The sequence below is a fragment of the Cricetulus griseus genome, chromosome 6 (genome assembly GCF_003668045.3).
Source record: "Cricetulus griseus strain 17A/GY chromosome 6, alternate assembly CriGri-PICRH-1.0, whole genome shotgun sequence".
NCBI lineage: Eukaryota > Metazoa > Chordata > Mammalia > Rodentia > Cricetidae > Cricetulus > Cricetulus griseus.
This window is the reverse complement of record NC_048599.1, coordinates 51,665,491-51,684,562: the sequence shown is the minus strand read 5'-3', so window position 1 is coordinate 51,684,562 and position 19,072 is coordinate 51,665,491. Positions and strand designations below refer to the sequence as shown.

The 19,072-nt window shown below is 36.6% G+C and overlaps 1 protein-coding gene and 1 pseudogene across 3 annotated transcripts in view; one reads left to right on the top strand and one right to left on the bottom strand.

Annotated features, from left to right (window-relative positions):
• Trpm7 (transient receptor potential cation channel subfamily M member 7) overlaps positions 1-19,072 on the bottom strand; it is a 90,032-nt gene that overhangs the window by 43,922 nt on the left and 27,038 nt on the right. For all 3 annotated transcript variants that reach the window (XM_027421918.2, XM_027421919.2, XM_035446933.1), the window contains exons 6-14: positions 18,361-18,485; positions 16,788-16,959; positions 14,693-14,867; positions 13,078-13,201; positions 10,246-10,318; positions 6,118-6,218; positions 4,160-4,294; positions 2,340-2,393; positions 534-674 (exon numbers count right to left, since the gene is read on the bottom strand). In XM_027421918.2, coding sequence (XP_027277719.1) covers positions 534-674; positions 2,340-2,393; positions 4,160-4,294; positions 6,118-6,218; positions 10,246-10,318; positions 13,078-13,201; positions 14,693-14,867; positions 16,788-16,959; positions 18,361-18,485 — 1,100 coding nt within the window. The remainder of the gene's footprint in view (positions 1-533; positions 675-2,339; positions 2,394-4,159; positions 4,295-6,117; positions 6,219-10,245; positions 10,319-13,077; positions 13,202-14,692; positions 14,868-16,787; positions 16,960-18,360; positions 18,486-19,072) is intronic.
• LOC100752989 lies at positions 11,588-12,361 on the top strand (annotated as a pseudogene).

Here is a 19,072-nt window from a genome sequence, read left to right as displayed (position 1 = left end):
GTAATTAAAATATAATTACTTTTAGTCTGAATCTCAGGTTTTGTTTTATGACAGTTTAAGTAGCAGTGGCTGTCTTGGAACTCTTTGTAGACCAGGCTAACACTAAATTCACAGAGGTCCTCCTGCTGCCTCACGAATGCTGGGATTAAAGATGTGCACTGCCACACCAGCTGAAATCTCACATTTGAAGACAAATATCACTGTTACTGTTCTAATGAAACTAACACTCTGTTCTTTTTATGATGCTGGGACTGACACAAAGTAGGGCATCATTCTACCTTGGAACTACTTCCATCCTTTTTTTTTTTTTTTTTTTTTTTTGGTTGTTTTTTGTTTGTTTTTGATTGATTGTTTTGTTGAGACAGCATTTCATCAGAAGTACTGGCTAACCTATAACTTACTAAGTGAATCAGGCCGGCCTGAAGCTCACAGCATCTTGCATCTGCTTCTCAAACACTGGATTATAGGTATGCTCCATCAAACTCAGTTACTATAACTAATTCTTAACTTTTAACCACCAAAATTATACATACCCGGTTATTCCCTCCAAGACTATTATATATTAATCGAAAACGTTTTCGTGTGTATGTGCATCTGTAGGTTCCTCCCATGAGATATTCAATCACAAGCCCAATATCAATTAGAGTGATCTTGTATCCTGGAGGAAGATTACCCTGGGAAACAAAATATTAAATAGAATAGTATTACTCAATATTGCCTTGCCAGACCTAGGAATAAGCATAATCTGCCAAATTAAGAACTGTTACTTGTTATAAGAAGTTGGGTTGTTAACAGTTATCTTTACAGAAGAAATGAATGAGTGGTTCCTCACATAAGATGATGAGGTTATGACATTTCTAAGGTCTCAGGTATGGTTTGAGTCAGTCCAGTCTAACATTGAAAGACAGCCCATGTTTATGCCCCCCAACATTCCACACACAGGCTATAAATTATGAGTGTTAAATGCAGTACATGCCACAAACTGGCCATTTCTTTAAAGTATAAGTTCTTCCTATATTACAAAAATTTAAAAAAACCACAGAAATGACAAAATTTTTTTAATGAAGTTTGGCTTATTGCTGGGTATAGTGATAAATGCCTTTAATCCCAGCACTCATGAGGCAGAAGCAGGTGGATCATCCTGGTCTACATAGTGAGTTCCAGGATAGCCAGGGCTATACAGAGACTCTGTCTCAACATAAATTTAAAAAAAAAAAAAAAAAAAACTTTACTAGTAGTACACTCACAGTAGAACATAAAAGTTTCACAAAGTAAATTTTAAAAAGTATTTTAAGCTGGGTGTAGTGGCTCATACCTCTAACCCCAGCACCCAGGAGGCAAAGGCAGGTGGATCTCTGTGAACCTAGCCTGGTCTACATTGTGAGTTGCAGGATAGCCAGGGCTGATACCGAGAGAAACCCTGTCTCAAAAAATAAAACAACAACAACAAAAAAGTATTTTATTTTTACAAGTCTTAAAACATTTGAATTATTGCCTGGTGTGGTGTTGTACGTCTTCTATCTTAGTACTTGGGAATAAGAGGCAGGTGGATCTCGAAATCAAAAAAGAAAAAAACTTCATTTGACACCAATAATTTAAATGACTCTAAAATTAGCTGACAAATAGTTAAAACAGCTAATTCACAAAGAACATCAAGAGGAGGAGAAAGTTGTCACGCTTCATATATCCAGGGTGACTACTGCTAGCATAAGTGTTAATGACGGGCAGGCATTAGGGCTTTCTTCAACGATGAAGATCAGTCCTTAATGCATTGCTCAGTGTCCTTTACATTGAGACATATTTCTAGGTAATATATTTCTGATAAGAGAAAGATGACACATTCTATTATTGATCTTCCTCTTCTAAACCAATTAACATATAAAATGTATCTTTTGTGTTCTTTCTGATAGAATCTTAGGAAATTGGGATTAATTTTACAAGCTTTCTTTTTTCTTGGGTTGGATATAAGTTCTTTACTATAAACCTTTTAATTTTTTAAATTAAGGTATATGGATATTTTGCCTTCATGTGTGTCTGTGAATGTGGACTTGGTGCCTAGAAGCCATTAGAGATCAGATGCCCAGGAACTGGAGTTACAGACTGTTATTAGGCCCTATTTGAGGGCTGGGAATAGAATTTGGGTTCTCGGCAGTGCTCTTCCAGGTGAGCCATCTCTGTAACTCTAAGTTCTTTTCTTTTATGACTCTTATTTTTACCTTGTACAAAAAGCTGTTGTTTTCTACTCTCATTTTTAAAATGCACTTATGTGTTTTGAGGGCAAAAATAAAGTTCAAATGACTATAAGGTAAAGTTTTCCTATAACGAAGACAATTTCATACCTGTTTGACATCTCGAATGAGATGGAACAGCATTGGATTAGTTGGACCTTGTTTCTTTAGGGAAAAACAAGAAGAAACTATTAGCTTTGGTCTAAAATAAACAATCTCCCTTTTTGACACTTACAGTACTTACAATGAGCATCTTGAACAAACTCTAAAAGACTTCCTTGATAATGGGATCAATTTTTATTTTTACTGCTTTATATTTGGTTTATATTTCACAGAGAAACTTCATATCAACAATGAGTGATCCTTTTAATTTTTACACCAATTAAAAAGAGACAGAACACAAGTAAGGTTCAGTGTATTTACATCAGACAGTATTAATGGATAAAACCAAAATAAGACTATAACCATATTTGAAAGAAATTTATAACCCATAGTGGAAGATGCAATTCTTCTAAACTAGTCTAGTAGGTTTCTTGGAAGCAGTAGAACATGAGAACTGCATCATGCACGGAATAAAATTTCAGTAAATGAAGACTAGAGAGAAAAAAGCAGGCCAGCACATCAAGTAATCAATGCTTTTCTAAATAGCTTGTGTGTTTAGAAAATGGTAGGTAATATACTCAGCACACACAGTATCTGAAGTTGGAGGTACCAAGTATAGTGAGAAAAGTAGGTAGCATAAAAAACGTGGCTACCATCTAACACAGTGACATAGGCTTTTAATCCCAGTACTCTAGATACAGAAGCCGTCCAACTTTTGTGGGTCTTGATTGAGAGTTGCAGGCAAGCCATGTCAGCACAGTGAGATCCTGTCTCAGAACTTTAAAATCTATTTCTGAAAATAATCAAACTATATGGTGTAAACACTAAAGAATTACCAAAGGTTTCTAAACTACATAAAGACACAGCAAAGTATATTATTATAAAAACTAAAGAATCTGATCAAGGAAAGAGATTAAAGATATAATATAGTAAAGAAAATTAAAATGGAGCCGGACGGTGGTGGCATATACCTTTAATCCCAGCACTCAGGAGGCAGAGGCAGGTGGATCGCAGCCTGGTCTACAAAGTGGGTTCCAGGAGAGCCAGGACTGTTATACAGAGAAACCCCATCTCAACACCCCCCCCCAAAAGAAAGGAAGGAAGGAAGGAAGGAAAGAAGGAAGGAAGGAAGGAAGGAAGGAAATTAAAATGCTGAACAATGGTAGTGAAGTCAATTAGAAATGACCAAAGTCAATTAGAAATGACTTGAGGAATAAATAAGTAGTAGAAATTGATGAATTAGTACACAGTTTTCTAGAAGTTATAAAACCTGGCTTTGTTCAGTATTCCTCATAGCATAGCTCAATTAGATTTGCAGTGGATCCACAGAAAACTCACGAAGAAGTATTCACCCTCCCTAGTGGCACTGACATGAAATATGAAATCAAAAGAGAAAGAATATTAAGTTTTTACAAGAAAAATGACAAAAATACACCAAAAAAGACACCAGAAGGTCAACAACCATGAATTTAGAAACAAGAAAGGAAAAATACTGTGTACGTTTTGCAATAAACAAAAGAGTAAAAAGCCAAAGTAAAACATCATCCTCTAAGTAAGAAGCTGATCCTATACTTTTAAAGGTAAAAAGGGAAAGAAAAGATAGGCTATTATGTCAACGTCACTTTTCCCACATGGCTACAGAAGGGCTTCTAAAACTAGAGTTGTAGCTTCAGACTGTCATACAAGAATCCATAGTAAGAATGGTTGTATTTCTCCCCCGAAACAACTATAAGACACTAAAAACTATCAATAGGAGTGTATATTTTCAGATAAAATGACATTTTTCAAGGACAATAAAACAAGGGAACAAAGAATTTTATCAGACTTACAGTGTTATAAAGTTCTTCCAGTCTGGGAATGGTAAGGAATTTATGCATGCTTACTCCATTTTCAATGAGAAGTTTTACAAATGAAACTCTATCCATTACAAGAGCATCAAGCATAGCTTGTTCCAAGGATCCAACCTAGAGTACCAAATTAATAAATATATTTCACATGTTCCAACTATGGGATTCCTTAAATATAAGTCCTCATAATTTATACCTACATGTTCTCAAATAGTGTGTGAACAAAATGAGAAAGATGCAAAACAGTGATCTAAGGTATTCAAAGAATGGATAAAAAGACCTACCTGTCACAGGATTCCCTAAATAACATTACATAAACGTTCTCTCTGTCTCTAAGACAGCAAATGTTGTATGGAGTAAGGAAAAGGAGCTGCAAAGTCCATCACCAATTAAATTGACAAAGCAGGGCCAGGATATTCTCAGTGGGACAAGACACCTGCTTGCTGCCTCCAGCTTGAGAGCTGGCATTACAGAAGTGTGCCACCCACTCCAGTTTACACAGTACTAGAACCCAGAGCTTCATACAAACTAAACAGTACTCTACTTACTGAACTACAACTCAGCTCTACTTTTAATACTTCATCATTAGATTTTTAACAACAAAAAACTCTTGTAGAAAAATTTAATTTGGAAATCACTGTTTTACACTGCCATTTTAAATATTCTGATTTTTGTCCTTAAAGGTTTTCCATACAATTATAGTTTCCCTCTATTATCCTTTATCACTACCACCAATTCATCTTCTTTTCTACTCACCTAGAGGATCAATATTTTTTTAATTTTTTTTTTTTTTCCTTTTTGGTTTTAAGACAGGGTTTCTCTATGTAGCCTTGGCTGTCCTGGAAATCATTCTGTAGACCAGGCTGGCCTTGAACTCACAGAGATCCACCTGCCTTTGCCTACCAAATGCTGGGAGTAAAGGTGTGCAACACAACACCACTGTCTGGTCTCTAATGTACTTTATTTACCTGGTAACCTTATATATTTGCTATAGATAATTAAATTTCAAGACAGAAGAATGCCTTTTAAAAAATATTTTTTACTACTCAGTTTTGTGAAAAGGAAAATATTTTGATGTTATACTAAAAAATAAAGTCAAACACATAAAAATGTAAATTTTATCTGAATTAATAGGTTATAATTTATCATGGATGTTACTCCTATTTTAAGCACCATTATTTTCTGTCATTACATACAATTATTATGTTATTACTTATAACATTTATATTCTAACCTACTAGATTTTCCCTTTGATCCTCTACTCTACATACTGTATTTACCCTGTCTCCCTTATAACTAGCCAGACAGATTACAAGCAGTGCATATAGTGGGAGAGGGAACCTAAAAAACACTCACCCTCACAAAATTTATTTTCTAGGAATAGAAAGATAGATTACGAATACATAATAAATGGAGGGACTGCACAGAAACCAGACTAAAACCAAGGCATGTCACAATGAGTTCTATACACAGAGCAAGAGTTCCAAGACTTCAACCTTAGAATCGTTACAGATATTATTAAAAACCTTATTAAAAAAACAAAGTTATTAAGCAAATACACCTTACTAGCATTTACACTTGGGGCAGAAAGGTAAAATGTGAGTATAAATCACTGTCCCAAATAAATACTTTCTTATAGTCACTCCAACTCCAGGACCTCTTCTGATAACAAATTCACAGATGCTCACTTTTAACAAAATGATGTACACTGTCTGAGGTAATACAAATATCCTACATCTCTAGATTACTTAAGATACTTAAGTTTCATAGAGAGATATTAACACTATATTGATTATGGAATAAGAAAGGAAACTTCTGTACAGGCTAACTACATAGTACTCATTCTGTGGTTGGAGGAATCCATGGATATAAAGCCTGTATCTATTAAGTGTCCACTATAGTTAATTTCATTATATTGTGTATTTAGGTTATCTACATACCAGCCACTGCTGTCCATACACAAATACATGATTTTTCGCAATATCAACTCTGTCCCATGCCAATGTAAGGATTAGCTGGTCAAATGCAGATGCATTAGTACCTAAATGAATAAAGAAAACATTTGAAGAATACATCTCCATCAATCTGTAAACATTTACAAAGTCTCCCTAGAACCCTTAAATTTATAAAGGTGGTGTCCACCACCATGGAACATTTGTATTTTCAAGAATAAAACTACATCCCCTCATTAGTTGGGCAAAAGAAAATCATAATGTAGGAACTGAGAAGCCAAAGAGGATTTGTTTTTATCATAGGCACAGTACTTCAAGGCATCTGAAAAAATGCTTTTGTCCCAAGCCTGCCAAATCGAATTCCATCTCCCGGTGACATGGTAAAAGGAAAACCCAACTCAAGTTGTTCTTCAACCTCTACATGTGTATCACAGCATGCTTGAATGCATATGGCTGTGCAAACCACACATAAATAAATACATATTAATTTTTTTTTAAAGACTGAATAAACAGGATCAGGGACGGGAAGATGGCAGAGTGGACAAAGTAGCTGCTCTGTGAAGACCTGAGATCAGAACCTGTGGTCTGATCCCAGTACCTATTAATGAAAAAAAAAGATGGAGACACAAATGTAACCCTATGGCTTGGATGGGGAATTTGCTTGCCAACCAGTCTCACTGGACCTCAGTTCAGAGACTATAAAAAGGCAACCGACTCTGGACACACACAGGCTGTGTCATGACGTACACACACACACACACACACACACACACACACACACACACACACACACACACACACACACACGCATTCACACACGCATTCACACACGCATTCACACACGCATTCACACACGCATTCACACACGCATTCACACACGCATTCACACACTCATTCACACACTCATTCACACACGCATTCACACACGCATTCACACACGCATTCACACACGCATTCACACACGCACACGCTGTATCAGGAGGAATGTCATGATAATAAAGCCAGGTAATTCTACAGAGCAAGTCTGACTGAAAACACAAGTTTAGTAGCGATCTTATGAGACTCACTATACATGTCTTTCCTTAACAGAATACATAATTTCACTTTGTATGTGTTAAAACATTCTAGTACATAGCTATTTAGGTTGATCTAAAACTTTTAAAGTATATTTTATTAGCTTATGTTTGATTATTTAAATAGGACAATTCTCTAGGAGGTAATCTTCTGGGTATAAGAATATCACTTTAAACTGGGTGAGTGGTGGCTCACACCTTTAATCCCAGCACCTGGAAGCAGAGGCAGGTGGATTGCTGAGTTCGAGGTCAGCCTCGTCTACAGATTGAGTCCCAGAACAGCCAGGGCTGTTACAGAGAAACCCTGTCTTGAAAAACAAACAAACAAAAATATCAATTTAAGGCTTCTGATACATTCCAGAAGCTTGTACCATTACATAGAAGATCTGTACTTCTCTATGTGGGAGGGGAGATAGTGGCACTTATTTAAAATTCATTTCTACTTTAATTAATTTATTATTGTTATAACCCTTATTACTATTATTTAGGGTTTTTTTTTTGGTTTTTTGAAACTGGGTTTCTCTGTATATCCCAGGCTGGCCTAGAACTCACTCTGTAGATCAGACTGGCCTTGAACTCAGAGACCCACCTGCCTCTGCTTCCCAAGTGCTGGAATTAACTACGTGCATCACCACTGCCCAGCAAAGTTAATTTATTATTTTTAACAAATAAAATTTATTTTCTAGTGCTGACCACTCAGTATTGAATAACCAATTGTGGGTGAAGACTAATAACTCTTAGTAGTGGTTAACTGCCTCTAGTTATTCATCTATGTTGGGGCCCTTGTGAGTCATCATTTACTTTACATGTCAATTGGCGTTATCACTGATTAGGTCTTGCTTAGATACTATATTGCTGAGACTTCATGTGGCAACCCTGTCACAGCCAGAAGATACAATATGACAGCAGACTTCCTGGGCTTCTGGCTCTGACAGTCTTCATTCAAAATGTGTCTTCGGTGTACATTTATGTTGTAAATGTAGCCATTGGGATGGGGCATCCTACAATAAGTTGTTTTCCACATTTTAAGCATCTGTGGTATTTATGTAAAGGTCCCTATCTTATATAAAAACAAGCTTCTCTGATGAGTGAGAGCTACCTTTTTCAGACTAGGTCAGCACACAATGCCTTATTTCTATTTTTATATAATAATAGAATAATAGAATTCCATTAACCATATGTTTGGATTCTCCTTTAAGGTATCATACTCGTATTTCTATACTATATCCATCTTTTTCTTAAATTTATAGCCTTTAAATATTTTACTTATTACTTGTGTGTGTGAGTCTGGGTGTGTAATTACAATTATGTGTAGCCCAGGGGACAACTTTCATGAATTGATAATCTCCTTCCACTATGGAGTCCAGGGGCTGAACCTATGTTGTCAGGCTCATGTAGCAAGTGCTTTGATCCACTCAGCCATCTCAATGGCCCAACACAGCCATCTTTCAAATTCCTCCACTTTGATATTTATTCCTTAGTTTCTTCCTTTGTAAAATGAAGAAAAGATAAAGAAAACAGGCCACGTATGATGACTGCTAGCACACAGAATACATATGGCAAGCAGTACAGATAGTGTTTTGAAGATTTATTTATTATGTATACAGTGTTCTGTCTGCATGTATCCCTGCAGGACAGAAGAAGGCACCAGATCTCATTACAGATGGTTGTAAGCCATCTTGTGGCTGCTGGGAATTGAACTCAGGACCTCTGGAAGACCAGCTAGTGTTCTTAGCCACTGAGCCATCTCTCCAGACCCAATAGTGTTCTATTATTTCCTTATGCTGTGATATTTATGTCATCTCTCTTTTTTACTTACTATATTTATGGCTTCTGGGTTTCTTAATACTTAGGCATTGCTTGATCCCAAAATGATATATAGATGATATATACTTAATTAAATTATTTTTAAATTTTAAAAATTATATTATTTTTAAAAACATACTGGCAATTTGTTGTGGTCCAATATTTGAGACATCCTTATGGATAACAAAACAGTGACCTTTGCTCCTGCCAAATATGTTGTTTTCAAGTACCGGATAGGACATTATTTTCGAAAATATTTTTCAATGTAACATTTTGTTCTGTCAATGAATATCTTTGGTAAGATTCTGAGAGAAAAACAGTTAAAAGTGCATATGTATCAACCCCTCAGTCCTAGAAAACATTAGTTTTCAAATTTTCTTCAAAAGAAAATAGCATTTTCCATACTTTGCTTGAGATAGAATATCCTATTACCTTAGAGTCTGCCCTTTCAGAGAAACTGAATGACAGTGAGCCCCTCTGGGGTCCATATATTTGTGCTCCCAGCACTGGGATTACAGGTGCACATTACCACTTCTGGCCTTTTATACAGGTGCCTGCACAACAAGTATTTTATCCAAAGCTCACACCTGCCACATTTGTTTTTAATTAAAAAACTGATTTTCCATATAATGTATTTGATCCTGTTCCTCCCAGATTCCTCCCAGATCCATTTTACCTCCTCAACACACACACACACACACACACACACACACACACTGTATCAAAACAAACAAAAAGCCAACAATACAAAAAACCAAAATGAAACAAAAATTCCCCTTATAAAAATAAACCATGGATTCCAGGGCAGGTCCCAAGCCCGGGAATAACTGGCCAATAAAAAACCTGATAATTGAGCCTGGAGACATAAAGTTAAAAAAATAAAAGTCTACAAGAAAGAAAATTACAAATCTATACAACTAATTTGTTGTCAACTAAAAAGTTAATGTGCCTTTCATTAAAAAAAAAAAAAACTATTGAAAAAATCCACTCCTTAACCTTTAGCTAAATGAAAATTCCTACCTTATATATAAATAAGACTAAACTAAAGATAATATAAGATTTTAGAATCTCACATATTAGTCAATCATGGTGGCTCAGACCTTAATCCAAGCACTTGGGAAGCAGAGGCAGGAGGTTCTATGTGAGTTCCAGGATAGCCAAGGCTATGGAGAGACAGACCCTGTCTCAAAAAAAATAAAAATAAAAACAAAACAAAATTAAAAAAAGAAAACCTTACCTTTTAGCAGTGCAGTAAGTATTGCCACATCTATATCTTGATGTTCCTCTGATCCAATGTGGAAAACAGTGATCTGTTTCAAAATAATTAGTATTACATCTTTATTTTTAAACTAAGGTATTATAAAACAAAAAACAATTTTAACCAATACAAAGAAATACATTGATATGTATATATGTATAGAAACAGATATCTACAGGACTAGCAAGATGGTTAAGTGGGTAAATGTGCTTGCTATATGTGACGATTTGAATGAGGATGGACCCCAGAGGCTCATGTTTGAATGCTTGGCTCTCAGTTGGTAGAACATTGGGGGAAAATCAGGAAGTATGGCCTTATAGGAGGAGGTATGTTACTGTGAGGGAGCTTTGAGGTTTCAAAAGCCTACACCATTCCCAGTTACCTCCCCTGCCTTGTGGTTACTGTTTCAATGAGAAAGCTCTCAGCTACTGGTCCAGCTCTATGCCTGTGTGCTGCCATGCTCCCTGACATGATAATCATGAACTCAATTACCCTCTGAAACTGTAAAATCCTATTAAATGATCTTTTATAAGTTACCTTGGTCATGGTGTCTCTACACAGCAATAGAAAAGTAATTAAGACACCATACAAACTAAGTTCAATTTCCAGAAGCCACGTAAAGGAAGAAGAACTGACGTCACAAAGTTGTCCTCTGACCTCCATGCCCACCCACAATCATATACACACATACAATACTAATAATACTTTTTATACAGAAATAGATTTTTGAAGTCACTTACATATCTTTATAACTATACAGATTTCTAAATCTATAGACATAAGTGATCTAACATTTCAACCCTAAAAAAAACGAAAAACAGAAAATTGAGACTATCACTAATCAAACACATTACCAGGTATTTCCAAAAGTAGTTTGTTTTATATCACATTCACTTCTTTTTAACCTATCTTGTCTGTCAGCTGACTAAGCAGTTTGTGGGTAGAAGCTAGAGATTACTATCAGCACAAATCATGTTGCTCTTTCTACAGTGTGAGTACTTATTCAAAATGACTACTGTATTCCTTTTTCTTTTAAGGAAAGTTCCTGCAATGTGGTCCTAGCTGTACTAGCACTCACAGGCCTCATGCTTTAACCTCCAGGTGCTAAAATCATAGACAGGTGTGTACCACTATGCCCTGCCAACACATTCATTCTTGGGTGAGGCACATAAATCATATGAAATATAAAACCATTGTAGGAAGTTTTTACCTAGGTACTTTTCAGAAAGTAAAAGATGATTACTATACAAGTACAAAGTTTTCAACTAACTTCATTTTATAAAGAACAAAGCCTGCGGTGTTTGCTGGCAGACTTGCCGCCATGGGCCATGTGATCCAAGGGCAGAGGAAAGGCGCTGGATCTGTGTTCCCCGCTCACGTGAAACACCGTAAGGGTGCTGCCCGCCTGCGTGCTGTGGACTTCGCTGAGTGGCACGGCTATATTAAGAGTATCGTAAAGGATAACATTCATGATCCCGGCCGCGGCGCCAACCTCTCGAAAGTGGTCTTTCGGGATCCCTACCGATTTAAGAAGCGCACGGAGCTGTTCATCGCCGCAGAGGGAATCCACACTGGGCAGTTTGTGTACTGCGGCAAGAAGGCCCAGCTAAATATCGGCAATGTTTTGCCGGTGGGCACCATGCCTTAGGGTACTATCGTGTGCTGTCTGGAGGAGAAGCCTGGGGACAGGGGCAAGATGGCCCCAGCATCCGGGAACTATGTCACAGTCATCTCCCACAACCCGGAGACCAACAAAACTCAAGTGAAGCTGCCTTCGGGGTCCAAGAAGGTTATTTCCTCCGCCAACAGAGCTGTTGTTGGTGTTGTGGCCGGTGGGGGTAGAATTGACAAACCTATCTTAAAGGCTGGTCGTGCCTACCACAAGTACAAGGCAAAGAGGAACTGCTGGCCACGTGTACAGAGTGTGGCCATGAATCCCGTAGAGCATCCATTTGGAGGTGGTAACCACCAGCACATTGGCAAACCATCCACTATCCAAAGAGATGCCCCTGCTGGGCGCAAAGTGGGTCTCAATGCTGCCCGCCAGACTGGGCGACTATGTGGAACCAAAACTGTACAGGAGAAGGAGAACTAGAATTCAGGAGCTAATAAAGTATGTGCTTTGGCTAATTAAAAAAAACAAAAAACAAAAAAACAAAGCCTGCAATGAAAGACAATGCAAATCAACATTTGATCAAAGCCAAAAGGCCAAGAAGCGACAGCAAATCCATGTTCCTATCTATTTACAGAACTTTTAAAATTCTATCTCTAAATATAAGCCTATGTTTACATGTATGAAACTAAGCAGGCTTAAAAAAACTTTCCCAACTATTTTATTAGAGAAGCCACTAGCAGCTATAGTTCTTCGGCCAGACACACATGGGTGGGTGGGTGTGTTTGGCACACAGCATCCCCTTAAAGGCAAAGGACAAGTTTCAGGAGAGAGAGTTGGTTCTCTCCTTACACCAGCATAGTTGCAGGGACCAAATTCAGGTCACTAGGTTTGGTGGCAAGCAGCTATAGCCACTAAGCCATGCTGTTTGTTCCTCTGCAGTCTTCTTAAATACTAAGCAGTCAGTTGAGACTCAGTTATGAAAATTCCTTTAAAGAATAAATACAACGTCTGATCACTGTGCAAAAATTAGTCTTTCTATGCCACTCAGCTAAAGACCAAAAAGCAAATAACAGATCAGCTTTAAAAACTTAAAACACAAACTAAAAACTAAAGTAACAAACTAAAAACTAAAGTATTGTATGAATTAGAATGTGCTTTAAAAGAAATAAAGATTTGTTCTGCTGAAATCTACTCACAAGCTCTTTTTTTTTCATGCACTCCATCAACGTTTGAAATAAATGAACTGCTTCACTCTGGCCAAAATTAAATGTTTTTTTGATAGTTGATATAATATCAGGCTCCGCTGCATCAGGAAGATTCCTGGTAGAAGAAAAAAAAAAAAATTTACTTCACTCATTTCATATTCTCTATAGGATCAAAACGGAGTACCAGTAGACCCATGCAAGGCTTCTGAAGGTTTTGTAGTAATATTAATAGTAACTTCCTGAGACACCCATTATTTAATCTATGGCATAAGAATGGAGTATTTTCACTTTGAATAATGCAGGAGTTCATGATCAAAGTCTCCATTTGTCTAGTGTTACTTCAGTTCTTTTCAGGAATCACGGTCCACCAGTGTGATGTTTTGTGGAATATTCCTTTACATTGTGAGAATACATGTTGCTGTGATTGGTTTAATAAAGAAGTTGATTGGCCAGTAGCTGGACAGAATAAGGTTAAACAGAAGAATCAGACTAAGGACAACAGGAAGAAGAAGGGTGGAGTCAGAGGAGTCGCCAGCAAGACATGGAAAGGAATCAGGAGGTACAAGATGAAAGAGAGGTAATGTCACGTGGCAGAATAAATAGGTTAAGTTGTAAGAGTTGGCTAGTAACTAGCCTGAGCTATTGGCCAAGCATTTATAATCAATAATAAGTCTTAACTATGGTTATTTGGGAGCAGCTGTGGAACACAGAAAAACTCTACCTACAATGTTCTGAAATGTTTTTCAGTAATATAATTTTCTTCTTAAAAGTATGAAATGCAAAAAAAAAAAAAAAGAAAAAGGAAAAGGAAAAAGGAAAAGCAAAGCAAAGCAAAGCAAAGCAAAGCAAAGAAAAGCAAAGAAAAGAAAAGAAAAGAAAAGAAAGCTGGGCAGTGGTAGTGCACGCCTTTACTCCCAGCACTTGGGAAGCAGAAGCAGGAGGATCTCTGTGAGTTTGAGACCAGCCTGGTCTACAAGAGTGAGTACCAGGACAGCCTCCAAAGCCACAGAGAAACCCTCTCTCGAAAAACCAGAAAAAAAAAGTATGAAATGCTTCACAAGTTCAAATGTAATCCTTGCATAAAGGGTATACTACTCTCTCTGCATCACGACAGTCTGGGTATGTGTACTGTCATAGTTGGGTAAGCATAGGTATCTCCTTCTCTAGAAACAAGAGCCATACTTCTTCTCATGTAGTTAACTGACAAATCTAACACACAGGTTTCATCTTTACTCATACTTAGCTATAACCATTCCACAGAATAGATATGCCAAAATTTATTTACTTAGGCCCCTTCTGATAGATGTTCTAGTATGTCCTTATCTTGTATAAACAACCCTACAACAAGAAATTTTATACAAGTGTTCACCTGTAGAAACCATTACATGAAATTAAACTATCAGGTGAAAGATATGTCTCCAAAGCAATAATTATTTTCCAAGATGACCACACTTTAGTTCAGTCCAATAGTGTATGACCCAAGCTACTGCCTTAGGTCTGAACAAAGCATTTTTTTAAATCTGAGATTTTCATGTTCATTAAATAGACAAAGGAATCCAGTACAAGACTCTAATATGGTGTAAAATCTGCTATACTCCCCACTCACCCTCCTTCTTCTGTCTGCTTATGGATATATGCTAGTAAATCTGCAGCTCTTCCTGTCCCTTCACACACAACAACTGGAACAGGGGGGCTTTCCTGAAGATACTCCAGTACTGTAAGGATGACATTTGGCCCACCTTCAAATATCAAAGCCACCACAGGAACACCTTGCCCAATTCCTAAAAAGGATAAAAGTTTAATTAGTAAATCTGATAGAATTTAGTAATTTAATCTTTTATTTTAAATAAAAACTAAAAATAAAATTTCTTATGAAACAGTTGGCTTTACTTTAAGCCCTGGACATTAGTAACATTCAGGCTTATATAATGGAGCACTATACTTAATCACTGAAATCTGTTCTGGGATATAAAAATCAGGAAATTCAATAAATGATTTAGTACCAACTAGAATGGGTATAATTACTGAAAATAAACTTTCGTGTATTAATTGAGCTCTTGGCAAGATACTTATTAGTATTGATCTGTGGCTTAGTATGTCTAGGTTCTTCACTTTTTCTTATTTTTCAAAGTCTTGCCATGTAACCCAGGCATGCCTAGCATGTAAGATCTTCCTGTCTCAGCCTCCTGAGAGCTGTGATTACAACCAAGAGCCATGAGGGAAGGGAGAGCTTATTTTACATTTTAATACTGAATTGGTTAAATTTCTAAAATATACCTACTTTTATTTATTTTGATAAGAATCTAAGACCTCTACAAGATTAAAGAAAGAAATTAGTGAAGAATACCAATTTTCATTTTTACTACAACCTAAAGTGTGGTGACAAAACACAAAATACTTTTAAGTTTAGATTTATAAAACATTACTAGTTCTCAGGGTGGGCACGATGGACTCAGTGAGTAAAGCATCTGACAATATGAGTTCAACTGCCAAATCCAACAGTGGACCTTGAAAATCAGCTCCCAGTAACCTCCAGTCACCCACACACAGACACAGAGAGAGGATAATAAAATAAAATAATTTTATCTAAGATTTATCTCTTTATAAGCATTTTGTCTGCATGCTGGTCTGTGCACCACATGTGTGCCTGGTGTCCTTGGATGTCATTGTATCCTTTGGAACTGTTGTTACAGACAGTTGTAGGCCACCATGTGGGTGCTAGGAACTGAACTCTGGTCCTCTGCAACAGTAACAAGTGCTCTCAACCGCTGAGTCATTTCTCCAACCCAAAGAATATTTTTTTAAATTACTGGTTTACACAAATGTTGTGACTCTACTATGTGTGCTCTTCTGTAATTTTGTATTTCTATATCACTTTGTCAGAGTTCATATTCTTGGTGAACTAGGGTTACAGAATTCCTTCTACTTGTAATAAAATACAGATTGATTGAAGGAGAAAGTCCAACACAAAATCTGTTCCAAGGATATCAGCTTTTAAGATTCATTTGCCACAGCAATACAGACTCACTTTATAAACTTATGGCAAAACTCAATCTTACTTAAGTGGTATTGCTCCTTTTAAATCACTATCTTTTTTTTTTTTTTTCCTGTTTCTTTCATGACAGGTTTGTCTGTGTAGCCCTTACTGGCCTCAAACTCACAAAGATCCACCTGCCTCTGCCTCCAGGATGTTGGGATTAAAGGCGTGAGCCACCACCACATCACTGTCTTGAATGTCAAAGTTACATATTAGAATTACCACATGTTAGTAAGGTCAGGTGGTAGTGGCACATGCCTTTTATCCCAGTACTTGGGAGGCAAGAGGCAAGTGGATCTCTTTAAGTTTGAAACCAGCCTGATCTACAAATCGAGTTCCAGGACAGCCAGAGCTATTACACAGATAAACCCTATCTTAAAAAGAAACAAACAAAACCTGTTAGTAAGCACTTTGAGCAGGGATTTACAATAACAACAAAATTAAAAAACAAAAAATTCTCTTTGGATTTGGCTGTAAAACCTAAGTATGAAACTTAGGTCTTTCCATTTTGTTAAATCAGTCATTATTGGATGCTTTGTAGGTTCTCTTGCTATGTAAAGAAAAGTGTACTTACTTCAAAGGGAATGTTACTATTCAAGTATGCTGCTGGCTATTAATAAGCTTTGAATAATTAAAACAGTAACAAATCTGTTAACTCCCTTACTAGCATGAATTCTTTGCTGATTAATGGTTTTTTCAAGTTCTCTTCTCAGTCTGACTTCTGCCCCATACTTTCCAACAGTGCCATCATCCACCAGTATGAAATGGGAATGGAGATTATTCAGAACATTCAATTTGCTCAGGGGATTCAATAGAGTTTGATAAGGAGCAACCACCTAAACAAGAGCAAAACAAGAGTCAATTGAAGGAAGCTGAATGTAACACAGTGTAAGTTAAATTCTGAAGTGACCCACAGAGGTAAAATTCTATTTTCATGTAGATATAAAGAAAATGCTTAAGTTTTTAAGTATTTGTAGATGAATAACAGATTGAACCACATAACTACATCTTGTTCCTTTTTGCAAAATTGTGTTTTTTATCATCACTTGTAAATGGAGCAGTAAGTATATATCCAGTGCTAATAAATTATAAGGATAGTAAGTGAGTAAAGTACAATAAGAAGACAGTAATAAAGCAGTAAAATATGACAGTGTTATTTCCCAAAGCATAAATGCAACCTTTTCAAGCTGACATTGGAAATTTAATAACACTTGAAAATGATCCTCATAATTGAGTTTTGTTATTGCCAATTTTTTTAAACATTAGGTAAGACATTTTTTTTATTTAGATTTTATTTATTAATGTATACCTGCACACCAGAAAAGGTCTGCATTATGGATGGCTGTGAGCCACCATGTGGTTGCCAGAATTGAACTCAGGACCTCTGGAAGAGCAGCCAGAGTTCTTAACCTCTGAGCCATTTCTCCAGCCCCCTATTGTTTTGTTTTTTGAGATAGAATTTCACTATATAGTCCCAGCTTGCTGGGAACCTGCTTCTTAGATAAAGTTGGAAGCAGGCCTGCCTCTGCCTCCAGTGCTGTATCATGTCATTTAAGGCCTGTGCCACCATGCGAAGCCAGTTTATTTTAATAGGCTCATGGTGAACATCTATAAACCAATTCATATCTTCAATCTATTCAAATAAGCACCATCATTTGATTCCTAGTCTTTTTTTTTTTTTTTTTTTTTTTTTTTTTTTTTTTTTGAGGGGGGTTTTGAAACAGGGTTTCTCTTTGTAGCTTTGGAGCCTATCCTGGCAGTCGCCCTAGAGACCACGCTGACCTCTAACTCACAGAGATCCACCTGCCTCTGCCTCCCAAGTGCTGGGATTAAAGGTGTGTGCCACCAATGCCTGGCTGATTCCTAGTCTTAATGACAAAAATTAATCTTTAATGTTATAATCAGCAGGCTGATCTCTGAGTTTGAGGCCAGGCTGGTCTACAGAGCAAGTTCTAGCACATCAAGGTGTCTCAAAAACAAACAAAACAAAAAACAAACAAATCAATTACAATGCAAATATGATATGAAAAACACGTTAAAAATAACATTCTACATGAAAGACAGAAAACAAAAATTACTAACACTATTATAAGCATTTATATTGATAGATGCATAAGGATCAGAAATGGCCACTGAAATTTTTGTTTTAAACTTAATGTGAAAGTATAGTATAGCCTATCAAGTTATTTCTGTTTATATACAAGCTCAAATTTAAGACATACAAAAATCATTCTTACATCTCTCCCAACAAGATCATTTCTGTTTTCTATTACTCCCCATGGAGCTATTCCAATAGTGCAAATCTTTCGAGATGATCTGGAAGCATGTTCTTTGAGGGCATCACCAACATGCTTTGCCACACCTGTTGATACAAAATTTATTCACCATTAGAAAAACCCTGTATTTACTTTCTAACATTACAATTATAAAGTTTCTTTAAATAGAAGATCGTAAGGCTGTAAGATCTAAAGCAAGCTTACCAATAGCAGATCCATTGTAACTGTCCAAATCACATGTAAATCGAATCCTATCACACTGGTAAGTAGACATAGACCTAACAAACTGATGTATCTTTTAGTTTGCTTCTTGGAACATATTAGATCTCATCTTTCATATAAAATATAGAAAATAAAGTCTTCACTAAGCTTTTCCCACTGCCTTCCTTGCCTACAATCAATTTTTAAAACACATTCAAGTAATCTTTGTTCTTACCAATCAGCACCTTAAAAACCTTTCCTTATCAAAAGGAAAAGCCACAATGTTTGTAATGGCTTTAAAAGTATCTGTCTATAACTTATGATGCACCACACTTCCACATCACCATGCTTTATCATCTCCCAAGAATTCTGACCAAAACTCCTTGCTTAATCCCCCCCTTTCTGTTACATAGGAAACATCTTATTCTTCTTGCAATACACTAGTGATTTTCTCTTCTCTACTTGCTCTGTC